This window comes from Anolis carolinensis, chromosome 3 (genome assembly GCF_035594765.1).
Source record: "Anolis carolinensis isolate JA03-04 chromosome 3, rAnoCar3.1.pri, whole genome shotgun sequence".
Classification (NCBI taxonomy): Eukaryota; Metazoa; Chordata; class Lepidosauria; order Squamata; family Dactyloidae; genus Anolis; species Anolis carolinensis.
In genome coordinates this window covers 49679965-49693651 of record NC_085843.1, presented here as the reverse complement: position 1 = coordinate 49693651, position 13687 = coordinate 49679965, and the positions used below count along the sequence as shown (strand labels likewise).

At 36.0% G+C, this 13687-nt stretch overlaps 1 protein-coding gene across 4 annotated transcripts in view; it reads right to left on the bottom strand.

Annotated features, from left to right (window-relative positions):
• nectin3 (nectin cell adhesion molecule 3) overlaps positions 1-13687 on the bottom strand; it is a 260420-nt gene that overhangs the window by 163018 nt on the left and 83715 nt on the right. The window contains exons 8-9 of one of the 4 annotated variants that reach the window (XM_008107775.3): positions 10981-11034; positions 8375-9466 (exon numbers count right to left, since the gene is read on the bottom strand). The exons of 1 other annotated variant lie outside the window; for it this stretch is intronic. In XM_008107775.3, coding sequence (XP_008105982.2) covers positions 9293-9466; positions 10981-11034 — 228 coding nt within the window. In that variant the 3' untranslated portion in view covers positions 8375-9292. Of the gene's footprint in view, positions 1-8374; positions 9467-9502; positions 9651-10980; positions 11035-13687 lie in introns of those variants that run through there. 2 more of the 4 variants (XM_062974879.1, XM_062974878.1) reach the window with 2 other exon arrangements.

Below are 13687 nucleotides of genomic sequence, written 5' to 3'. Positions count from 1 at the left end.
GGATGAAATGGAAATCAGTATAGAAAGAGCATACCGCATCACCACAAATTTCTCAAGGAAAAACAAAACACCGAGATGTTATAGTGCATTTCTAGAGAACCAAAATAAGGGATGTCGTGTTGAGTGCCAGCAACAAAAAAACTGTCCGCTTTAAAGGAAAAAAAGTAACAATTTTGAATGAACAACTTAAAACCACCCTGCAGAAAAGGAAAAAATACTTATTCCTCACAGAAGAACTTAAAAGAAGACAAATCCGATTCCGTTGGGAAAAGAAAGAGGGAATAATGGCAACATATCAACAAGAGAAACATTGGATAACGTCGGAAGACAAGGCCAAGGAATTCTATAAAAGAATAATGAAAGAGGAAGACAGACCAGACCCAACAGAGGAACACACAGCCAGAGACAGGAAAAGGGCAAGAACCATCTCCCCAGAAAAAGTCGATATCTCAAAACCTATTGATCTAATAGTCTTAGAAGTAGTAGAAGGAGGATAAATTATGGAAACAAAATGCTACTCCAACAATATTTATGGAATCAACTCCCCCAATAAAAGAAAAAGACTATTCTCCAAATTACAAAAGTCCACTCTCGATTTAATCGCTCTTCAGGAAACGCGCATATGCCACAGACACATAGCACATCTGCACCAAAAAAATGTAGGCAACATTTACATTTCCTCAGCAATGGAAAAAAAGAGGTGTAGTATTATACATCAACGCAAAATGAAATTCACAGCTAGCATTTAAGGACAACGACGGTAGGATGCTAGGCGCTAAAATCAGGATAGGGAATCAGTCAATTCTTATTTGTAATATATATGCCCCAAATGGGCCGATAAATTAAGGGAAAAATCACAAATCAAATTTTTGATGAGTTAATTATACTGGGTGATTCTAATGGAGTGGTAGATCTGGAAGTAGACAAAAAAAGGAAACCATTTAATCAAAAGAAGAGAAGATCAACATCCAGGAAAACTTTTTAAAACTGATGCAGGACTGGAACCTATCAGACACCTGGAGAACGCATCATGGAAGGGATAAAGATTATACCTTCTTCTCAGATAGACATGGTACATGGACCCGAATGGACATGATTTGGATGTCATCCTCGCTGATTCCCAAAGTATCCAAAATAAGAATTCTCCCTAGATATATTTCAGCTCATTGCCCAATAGAATTTACACTATACAAAACCCCAAAAAATTATAATTGGAGACTCAATGCAAATTTATTAAAAACCGAGGAAGACATCCAAAAAAATAAGGCGATTCTAAAAGAATACTTCGAACTCAATAATACCGCAGACGTCCCTATACAGACGATTTGGGACGCAAGTAAAGCGGTTATGCACGGACAGTTTATCCAGCAGTCTGCCCACAAAAACAAAATAAAGAATTTGATAAAGAAAAAATTAGATGAACAAATTGAAATCGGCAAAAAAATTTTTTAAAAAAAAGGACCCTAAAGATAAAAAAATTAAATTCGAACTAGAAACCTGCGAAATCAAAAACAATATATGGAATTGGAAGATATGGGAAAAAAGTTAATATTTTTAAAACAACAACACTTTCAGAACGCGAATAAACCTGGCAGATGGTTGGCATGAAAACTTAGAAAAATAAAACAGTCCCAATTTATAACGGAAATAATCTCTGGCAATAGAATCTTCACAGCAGAAAAAGATATAAATTTAACAAATTCTACAGTAAACTCTACTCCAGGGACCAAATTAGGAAAGAGGATATTAATATATTTTTGAGAAAACAAAATCTCAGCAAATTAACAGAAAAACGAAATTGAACAAAGAAATAACAGAGAAGGAAATTAGAAACGCAATCAGAAAATTAAACGGAAATAAGGTGCCAGGCCCACATGGATTATGTGAAGTATATTATAAAGCTCTTATGGATGTCATAGTTCCGCATCTTCAAAAAGTAAGGAACGGGATACTGGATAACGAGGCAATCTCCAATTCATGGCGCTATGCCACAATTATAGCTATCGGTTCAGGCTCGAGTCCCATCATCAAGTATGATAATGGCTCCCTTCCTCTCAGGAAACAGTGAGAATACAGATTCAGTTGCAAAGAACAGATCTGTAATTACGGTATTTTACTTCTAAAATCTTAAACCACAATGGGTACACAATTTCCTATCTGAATTGATATATAATGTAGGATCAGAAGTCAGCACTATAAGAATGCAGGGCACAGATGGGCGTTTCATGCAGGAAGCAATTCCATATGGCAGTAGAAATGCAGGCAAATTGTAAAAGGTAGTGCAATTGAGATGTTCTGTGAGCACTGAATCGTACAGACACACCAAAACCATGATGAGGTTGATTACAATGTCAAACGTTGAAATGTTATTTCACAAATGGTGAAATAGCTATGATTCGGAACACCTTTATGGATAACATTTACAGAAAACCTACATACACAGATACATACCTTCATAAAAACTCCCAACCATCACCCAAGCCAAAAAAACACAATCAAAGCCCTGACAGACCGTGCACAAAGAATCTGCGAACCTCACCTCCTCCAAGGTGAACTAAACCACATACACTGGGCTCTACAGGCCAATGGATATTCCACCATGGACATCAGAAGAGCTGTAAAGCCAAGAGCAAGCCAGGAGAGTAAAGACAAAGATCCACCCAGAGGAAAGGTGTTCTTACCATACACCAAGGGAACCACTGACCGCATAGGCAAACTGATGAAGAAACACAACCTACAAACTATCTACAGACCCACAAAGAAAATCCAACAAATGCTACAGTCAGCGGACAAGAGAGATCCTCTCACCTCTGCAGGAGTCTACCGTATACCATGCAGCTGTGGCCAAGTCTACATAAGGACCATCAAACGCAGTGCTCAAACACAAGTCAAAGAACATGAAAGGCACTGCAGACTAACTCAACCAGAGAAATCAGCCATAGCAGAGCACCTGATGAACCAACCTGGACACAGTATATTATTTGAGAACACAGAAATGCTTGACCACTCCAACAGCTATCATGTCACACTACACAGAGAAGCCACTGAAATTCACAAGCATGTGGACAACTTCAACAGAAAGGAGGAAACCATGAAAATGAACAAAATCTGGCTACCAGTATTAAAAAAAACTCAAAAATCAGAACAGTAAATAGGGAGCAACACTCTGAGACATGGGAACTAGGGGCAGCTAACAAAGGATGCCCCCAGGCAGAAAAGAGCCAGTAGATGAAGCCATTCAATGGAAATTAGCGTGATTAACTGCAACATTCACGCTGGCCTCCAACTGACAAGAGTTCTTCCCTCACCCTGGACTTCCCACAGATATATATAAACCTTCCTTGCTGAGTTTCTCCATACCTCACAACCTCTGAGGATGCCTGCCATAGATGTGGGTGAAACGTCAGGAGAGAATACTTCTAGAACATGGCCATACAGTCCGGAAAACATACAACAACCCTGTGATCCCGGCCATGAAAGCCTTCGACAACACATTTTTACCTTTGTCTTCCTTGAAGGCTGAGAGAGTGCAATATGCACAAGGTCATGAAATAAGTTTTCATGACCAAGGGAAGATTTGGTTCTTTGACTTCCCCGAGTCCCAGTCCAATATTCAAACTACTTACATCTCTCTGGCTCTCACTGAATTATTAGCCCAATTAATTATAACTGCTTTTAGTGCTCAGTACCAGTTATAACATTTGCATAGCAATTTAGCTAAGGTTAGCAAATGAAGCAAAAATACCTAATACATATTGCTTCACATCTTTAATACAAAAGCTATAGTTCTTGAAGAAACAGATGAATTGTATATATAAAGACATTATATTGAAGAATGAGATGTAGATCACATGGTATGGATTAGTAAAACTCCTGTAATACTCCTGTTACTAGATCAGTGGTTCTCAATCTGTGGGTCCCCAGATGTTTGGGCGTTCAATTCCCAGAAATCCTAACAGCTGATAAACTGGTCAAAACACCTGGGGACCCACAGGTTGATAACCACTGTACTAGATAGTGCAGAGAACTGCCTTGGAGTTCTGCAGTCAGAGAGAAATATACACAGCATGCTTATTTTTTTAAACCAAACACAGTATTGGCAGAATAGTTCCTATGTTTTAAGTGTTGTTTTTAAGGTTCTACAAGAAAAGCAAGCAAAATTAATAAAAATAATTAACTACTATGGCTATGTTGCAAATTTAATAGGATGAAAGAGACCAGACAAATTAAGGAAGGACAAGAAAAAAAATCAATACAGGTATATTTCACATAATGAACCAGATTTGTTCCTAGGCACTACTTCTTTGATAGAGAATTTGGTACCAGAAAAAATAACATGAAAGGAATGGAGATCGGTTCCTGCACCACAAACACACAAAATAACATGTTGTCAAACATTTTTTATAACACTAACAATAGGCACATGAAATCAAATAACCTGGTCAGGTAAATCATGCACAAAGACAACACATTGTGGACCTTCTAGAGATCACTTAAAGGTTTCATTCAAAACATATTCAGGTATTACTTCTGCAGATCTAAAGGGAAGGGACTGCTGTTCCAATTCCCAAGAAACACAACAGGATGAAAGGAGAAAATAAGGTTATAACAGTTATAGGTAACAGCTTTGCGAAAAAGGACATTTTTCAGAGGGTTTGTTAACTGAGATATGCTTGTACATTACTACTACAATGAGATAAATAGGTACATCCTTACATTCATGGAGCTGACAGGCAAACTTGAAGACATATATACATACTAGGCCTGCACAATCAATGAAAAAATGTTTCAATAGTCATTACTAAATAAGGGGGCAGGGGCAAATTGTTTCTAAAGTGTTTCTAAAATATCATAAAAGGTCTGTATTGTAACTATAATGATATAACAATTTTTTGTTACTTTTTCGTTATGTAATTGTGTCAATGGAGAAACTTTGCACATCTACTGATATTCGGGGAATTTTAAAAGTTTTGACAAAAAAACTTTAAAAAAATAGAAAGCCACAACAGCTTTCCCATTGAATGTCTCTATATGACGCACAGCATACAATAGAACTTCAAATTAGGGATTTTCCTTCCAGTCCAGCACAGACTATCAGTCCTCTTTGCAGATTCAATAATTTATTAGAACTCTAAACTCAAACTGCATAGCTGGCTGCTGCAACGGACGGACAACAGCTTTCCCCTACCTCACTGGGGTTTTCAGATGTGAGCAGAATTCTGGCAAATGTAGTTTAGGGGCAGGGCCTTTTGAATTCTCTGTCACAGGGGTCCAGGCAACCTGGCTCTCCTTGATTTAAAGAGTAATGGCCTCCTTGGTTCCGTACCACTGGTACAGTTTTGCCACTTGTGCTGAAAATGAAACAGACTTTGGGAGACCTACGAGGCTTATTGAACTTTAACGAAAAGTCATAGGTGAGTGTTTTGATTCTTACATTTTTTGCATAGGCACCCCCGCATTTTTAAATATAGACTTGTATGTATGAATCTTAAGAAATAGACACGACAAATGAGGCACACATTTTTGCATAGCCCTAATACATATATATTCCTTCATATACCTTAACATGCGTGGGTCATGTTCAGTATGTTCTGGACAAACAGCTATTCTTCATTCTGGAATTTTATATGCTGTGAAGAACTCAAACTAACTCTTCCTGTCACTGATCTAATATTTTGGTTCGTAGTATCCATTAACTAGACACATTCCCAAACTGATGTGAGAATGTCTTCTTCAAAAAGTGAGTGATTCTAAGCATTTTGTTATCTCAGCACCCCCACTTTCTCAGTATCGATATGAGGGTTATCAAAAACATTCTTTAGAAAAAGATGTCTTCATTGTTTTCTAAAAGGAAAGAGAACAGGAGCAACTACTTTGAAACTTGGAACTTTTTCTCCACTCGTGATATTTTGAACTTTGGAAACTCTTAAGTTCCTCGATGAAAATGACAGCCCAAAGAGAAAAGGACACCTTTTCTTCCTTGTTTGTACCAGACATGGATTATGTATCTAGCATCTACCAAACAAACCATTATGACAAACAAAGAACACTTAACTAAAAGTTGACTGGGGGAGGGGGGGAAGGGATAGAAATCAAGTAGTAAATGAAACTTACCTCTAAAACAAGGGGGCATTTTAAGTCACCTTGGTGCAAATAGAAAAAAAATCAGTGCTGGCTCTTTCCCAAGAACTATATATGAGTAACAGTTAAAAATGGGAAATTTAGTAGTAATGAATTAGTAGATGCCATGAATTTGTACTGTATGAGATTGATGCAAATATGTTGTGTATTGAGTCTTCAAATGAAAATGTGCAATTCCATTAAGAAATGCAAATGAAAACAGGACTTTATGCTGTAGTATTCAAGTTGATGTTAAATGTATTACTCAAACATTCATTATATGAGAATATAAAAATGATCCTCACATAATATCTCTCTCTCTCTCTCTCTCTCTATATATATATATATATATATATATAATGTTAATACACTGTTTGCCACATGATTATAAGTTTTCAAGAAAAAATGTGACCAAAAAGCAGCAATAGGTCAGTTTGCTTAACCTCAGTGTACAACATGTCTACCAGAAATGCCACTTTTTATTTTCAATTTTCCCTGTTGACAGCGAGGAGACCTTGCAGTAACTACCACAGCACACCCTGTTGCACCTTAGAAGGTACTATACATCTTTATCCAACATCCCCACCATGTTCTGCTGTAATTGATAAAGGAAAAGTTGTCAGGAGCGGGACCTGAAATAAATCCAGTCCAGTCTTCAGAAATTTAGTAAATCCTACATGGATCTTGGTGTTAAGATGAGCTAGACCTCTGTCAGAATGGCCAGTCTGTTCTCTTCTTTTGAGGCTCCATTAATTTTGAGTAAAATACAGATATAAGATGCTTGTTTAGAACAGCTGAACAAAAATTTCTATTTTATATAGAAATTCTTTAAAGAAACTGAATTTGCTATATACAGTAGTCTCTCACTTATCCAAGCTAAATGGGCCAGCAGAACCTTGGATAAGCGAATATCTTGGATAATGAGGAGGGATTAAGGACAAGCCTATTAAACATCAAATTAGGTTATGATTTTACAAATTAAGCACCAAAACATCATGTTATACAACAGATTTGACAGAAAGTAGTTCAATGCACAGTAATATTATGTTGTAATAACTGTATTTACAAATTTAGCACCAAAATATCATGATATATTGAAAACATTGACTAAAAAAATGCATTTGATAATCCAGAAGCTTGGATAAGTGAGTCTTGGATAAGTGAGACTCTACTGTAGTTAAAGTATTAGAAACCATATTACTGGTTGAATTGTTTTAATATCAGAATCACTATTACACGATTACACTTCCAAGTGAAAAAGACAGTAACATGTTTGCTATGTTTCAACAGAATGCCAGATCTTCACTTCCTTTTTTAAAAGATCATGTGTATTTTTAATTGAGATTTTATATTCACTTCTCCATTCTATCATCACCCTATATCTGTCATCAAATTTTGGGAGCTTTTCACTTAAAAGGTAAAACCACGTATACTTGGCTTTGCTGTCATATTTACATAAAAGGTATTTATTAGTAATTAATTTCAATTTTTAATAAACATATTTTAATACTCAACTAGGCTTTGAAGGATTCAAATTGTCCTCTACTTGGAATATTATATGGCATGACCACTGTTATCAGCAGGCATATATTCCTGAACTTACCATGGAAACAGGGAGCTATGGATAATAGTGAACCCTATTCAAATGAACAACTTCTACTCAGAATGACAGTGTTAAATTGGAGCACCTAGAAAACTCCTAGGGTGAGTTGCTCTCTAGGAATTTTCTAGGTCCTCTAATACGATTTCAAGGTAACTTCCAGCAGAAGCATACCATAAAATCACTTGGAAGATTTAGAGAATATATTCTGTAAGATGTGAGAAGGAAAAACTGTGAATAACAATCTCATGGGTAGGGGAAAGTCATATTGTATTCAAAATTTTGTTCAAATACATATTTACATTTCTGCCATAATAAAAAAAATAGTGGAATGACTTGCAGAGCTAACATTTCTCATTTTCTCATTACTGGCAGCATAATAAGATGATTTACTTCTTTTGTTTTCAATAAGAAACGATGAAATTTCTTTACAAGTTGCATTCAAAAAGCAGACAAGCAAAATATTTGGTCAATGCATTTGCGAAGGCTTATGATGGAAACCCATAATATGATTACATATCATTGGACCAAAGGATTAATCGGAAATAGATTGCATTGCAAATGCAGGAAAAACTCTATAATAGCTGAGCTGTATATTAAATAGGTTCCCAACATAATGTATAGAATTAGAAATAAAACGGAAACAACTTACAATTATTGCTATTGTATTACATTTATTCCTATTTCTTTACAACAAGCTACTTCTTCCATTTTCAACATTTTAATTGAATTTTTAAGCAAAATATTAAGATAATTTCATTCAAATGAAAAAAGAAATAATAATAAGGAGGCGAATTCTTACAGGACTATTCTGTTGATATGAGCGATATTTTATTTTTGAACCAATGACAAGATACTATTTATTGGCCAATGTCAGCAAATGCTATGTAGGACATTTATGGTACTAGCCATGCAAGAAAGCATTTTGCAAGCCACAATAAAAGTGCCAGTTATTGGTTAGGGATTTGTTCTGGGAAGGAAGCTAGTCTTTAGGAGTATGTATGGCTGCTCCCCAAAACAGAATCACAGGTTCCCATCTTCTCATCTCATTAAGAATGCCTTCATGTAATGTCATCCTATGGTAGCCTTCCATAGACCGATAAAGAGCAGCCTAATTAATTTAACAAGGAGTGGTGGAAAGTGGCATAAACTATATGGAGAAAAGGGGATTGGCAGAAATCATACCAACTCATTAAGTATATTAGAGGACCAGCAACACAAGTCATCTAAATTCATCATTAGATGCATATTTACCACCTACAGAGGAATAATCTTAAAGTACACAGACTCCTGTGACTAATGCACTTACAACAGCAGTATCTATCTATCAAGAAACAATAATCTCCAAGCATTTGGTTTTTCTTACTATTTTCTCTTTCTTTTCATTCACAAATAAAGCAGAGTACTCACTGAACCTATGGCATGCATTAACTAGAAATTCATGTCATATAAAACAGTGTTTTGACATTGATATTATTTTCCTCAATTCACAAGTGAGAATTCCTCCATTCCCATGTGAAAATTCCTCCATTCCCAGCTGAGAATTCCCCAATTCACATGTGAGAAGTCAAATCACACATAATGTTCCCGGGGATTTATAAATACTTTTCCGTTGCCTGGATTTGGATAATCCCTGTTGCTCCAGTCTTTGCAATTTGTTTGTTTGAAAATGGGGTACATTTTCTGATGACTGTCTTGAGGCAGGTGATTTTCATCTTCATAGCGGAATTGCCTGCAGTTTACCATCTTCAAAAAAAGTTATATATTTGCATGATACCAGTTGCCTATTTAGATTCTTCATACATTACTTTTATTTCTAAAAAATGTATATACAAAAACTAGTAAACCATAAATCTTTTAATTTATAATGACAGAAATAAGACTCGATTGCAATATAACATATGCTGTATACCATGAATATATTTGTCAACTTTTCATTTATACCAGTAATAAGTTATTTCAATACAGCAAAAAAGAAAAAGAAAAAAAAAGAAAAGAAAAGAAAAGAAAAAGAAAAAGAAAAAGAATTGTATAGTAAGACAGCATTTTGGCACTTGTCATATATCACTACCATTAAAGAAATTAAAACCTTTATTTCAAACCTATCTACATTTATTCTTTCCACACAATTTTCCATACCAACTGGAATGGACAATGTTTGGCATAAGTTCTGGCTATGACCTATAAAGCCCGATACACACTGGATCCAACCTACAACAGACTATTTCTCCCTGCATGAGGCTGTCTACATTTTATGTCCATTGGGGAAAGGCTTTCTCGAAGTTCGACAACCATCACTGAGACATTTAGTGAAAACACAGGAGAGAATATTTTTGATGGACCAGGTGAAAGGCATAGTCTCAAATTCTGGAATTTCCTACCATAAGAAACTAGGTCCCCTCTCTTTCTCCTTTCTTTTCACTGGCAGATAAATATGTTTTTTTAAACAGGCGTTTGGATGTTAAATGGTTGTTTTGGAATTGTGTTATACTTTTATCCTCATTGTCACATTTTATGTTTCTGAAATCCATGTCTCTCCAGCTTCTCTCTAACTAGCCTTTCAAACACAGTAGCTGAACTGTACCGGAGATCTCTAGGGAGCCTGTCAGTCGCCAACTTTTGTCTTGTGAATGTGTGTTGCTCCATGGAGATCTCCAGTACAGTTCAGCTACTGTTTTTGCAAGACTTGTTAGAGCAAGAAGCTGGGGAGGATGCACCACTGCTGCCATCTCTAAGATAGCAGCAAAAAGTTTTCGATATTGCTGGGTTTCACATTTCCAGATAAGGGAGGTTTGATCTACATTGGTTTCATTTTGTTTTAATTTATGTTATGAGCTACCCTGGGTCCCACACTGGCAAAAAAAAAAAAGTGGAATGTTGTTGACATGTTATTTTTAAGAATTGAACTGCAAGTTGGAGAAATTCCTTCCATTCACTTTATCTATTTACATCCTTTTTGCCTGAAAGCCTTTTGGGTGAAGGAGCCATCAAGGCTGTTACAAAACTTTATGTGAAACATTTTGTTTGCCCTTTTAGGACCCTGTTCTTTGTCAGGGAAAGAAAGAAAAGATATATACAGAAAAAGATATATACAGAAAAAGAAGAAGTTAAAATAATGTATTAATACAGCATGTTTAAATATATGCAACAATTCTTCAAAGCTGACCTGTTTGGCCCATTCAAACTAAGGCAGCATTAGATCCAACCTCAGAGTAACTGTTTTCACATTTAAAAAGAATAAATTATATTATAATACTTACTTTGTGTGGCAGATTTCCAGTTTCCTTGTCTTTGCATTGATTTTCTCTGTATTTCTGCACAGATAAGTGTTGTTTCAGGAAAGGGAAAACTTATTTTGGATTTTAACGCAATATTGTGAAGTGAACCACTTCATACCTCATAGTAGCATTGAAGACTTTATGGACTACAATTCTCAAAATCATTCATTGATTTTTTGGGGGACTATAAATCTCAGAATTCGTCATAGTGGACACAAAAATGTATTTCTTGAAACAGTAATTATATGGTCAAAATGATTTTATACATATCCAAAGCACAAAATTTAACTTTTGCATTTAGAATTTCAAATCTGATAATCCTTGAAAGATGATATGAACTGTATCTTAAACAACCAAAACTGACCAATGAACTGCCATATGTGTACACATATTGCATTCAGAAAGCCAAAGAAAGTATAAAAATCAAAAGCTTAAAAATAGCCAATGAAATGAAAAATGCATAAGAATTTCAGTAATTTGACTGACATGGGGATCAAAAATCATAGTGTTGGAAGAGACCACAAGAGCCATCCAGTCCAACTCCTTGCTATGCAGGAATACACGAACCATAACGATGTCCTTATGGATGTTTAAATTACCATTGGTATCATTCAACAATCAATCTTGAAGTACCTGAATAAAATTTATTGAAAACCCAAACAAAAACAGAATGATGGCACATTTCAAATATACTTTCACAAAATATGTTGAATACTTGTTGCTTGATAGCTGAACAACCTAACGAAAAAGAATGCAAATTATCCAAAATATTCACTGGGGCTCTTGATTTGGCCTTTGCATTTCCTCAGCAGAATACAACCTGTTGTAGAATGTGCCATGCTATTTAGGACACTAACCCTAGAAAACTCGATACTGAAAAGGCTCTTTGTGCTTTAGTTAATACTTTTCACCATGCCCAGTTTTAATGTCCTAAATCATTAAAGCAAATGCAACCCAGTCACCATGTTTCAAATATTTTTAGTCTGATGTTGCTTGTTGACTTATTACAACACCATTTATTTCATAGGGGTTTCTTAGGCAAGGAATACTCAGTGGTAGCTGCGACAATTTCTTCATCTGAAATATAAGCTACAGCACCAGGTATTCACTGATGATCTCCAATCAAAGAACTAACTGGGGCTGATTCCAATTAGCTTCCAAAATCAGATAGTGCCTTTTAGGGTATATAGGCATAAACTGCTACATACTCCAAGATATTTAAGATCACAACTCATTCCTTGAAAAAAGAAAAAGAAGCAACCTTGCATCAAAGTGCAGAGTTTAACTTGTAAGATATGGTTGTGCTATTTTAACTGACATTTTTTGTTAGAACTATTGATGAAATTTATTAATAAAATAATTTCAGTTTATTTCACACATATGTGAAAAATATCTATCTCAATATATTGTACCCTTATTCACATTATTTTTACTCTTTCATAGAATTGTGTCTCCTTTTTTGCCATTAAGCATATTCTGGGTTTATTCTGTTTCCTTTCACAAAACTATCAGATCAGTCCAACTGTAATTCAAAATGTGCTAAATAAATACTACCACTTCTATGGTGCTGCATGATTACTTCTGAATGGGGTATGCCAGGGAGCTGCCTAGACTACTATTAGATCATGTCTAAAATTTTAAATTAAGTAGTCTAATCCACAAACAAGTTATTTTTAAATGAAATATATTCCTATTATTTCCATAAAACTGCCGTGGTTTAAGGCAGTGTGGACTAGTTTGCTGGACTGCATTGAATATCTTTTCACATGAAAAATCATTCTAGATGCAATTTTTGTTTGCTTAGTTTTCTTAAAAATGTCTTTATGCTAGTATTTAAGGGCTTACAAATACAATTATGGAAAACAGATCAATTCTCATTTTTTTAAGTGCTGTATATACAGTTTAGGTATTTTAAATTGTTCAACCGTTTTTTTACTCTATGCTGTCTAGGTATCTTGCGATATGGATAACACAGAATATTACAAGTAAATACGTGTGATTTGTTGATCCTAGAAATGGCTGCCTCTAGTCTTCTTACATACCTTTCATTAATTTCCCTAGTCAGAGTGCAATAATCTATATATATATATATAAGGATAATGAAATTAGGACCGTGAGATAAACAACACAACGAAACGCCACAGAAACACCAAACTTGGCAGCAGAACTCAGCGGCCTTGCCAATATGTTAGTGCAGCAAAACCAAACCTCCAGAACGGAACTGGGACCTGCAGAACCCAAAAACCTCCCACCACTCGGGAGCAGGGAGGAAAATACCAGCAGAGGAAAAACAATGACAGGGGGCAGGAGTAGGTGGGCGGCTGACTCCATAAAAAATATGGCGGATGCCCGAAAAAAACCCACACACCAGCCAACAACATACAGCCACATTCTCACTTCTAAAACAAAACTACCTACCTCCGTCCTCCACAGGCCAGAGACATACGCACGCAAAAGCCACTTCCCCACAAAGACCGGACAACGACATCCAGGTACGCTACAAAAGCTGCCCCTCAAGGCCCTCAGCAAAGGCGAGGGAATGGCCTGGTTCAAAAAAAAAGGGGGGGGGAGCCAGTGGGGTGTGTGTGTGTGGGGGGGGGGGAACAGGGTGGTTCTCAAGAGCACCAGGGGAAGAGAAGAGACAGCCAGGGAAAACGAGCAGAGATTAAAAACAAAAACAACGAAGAGG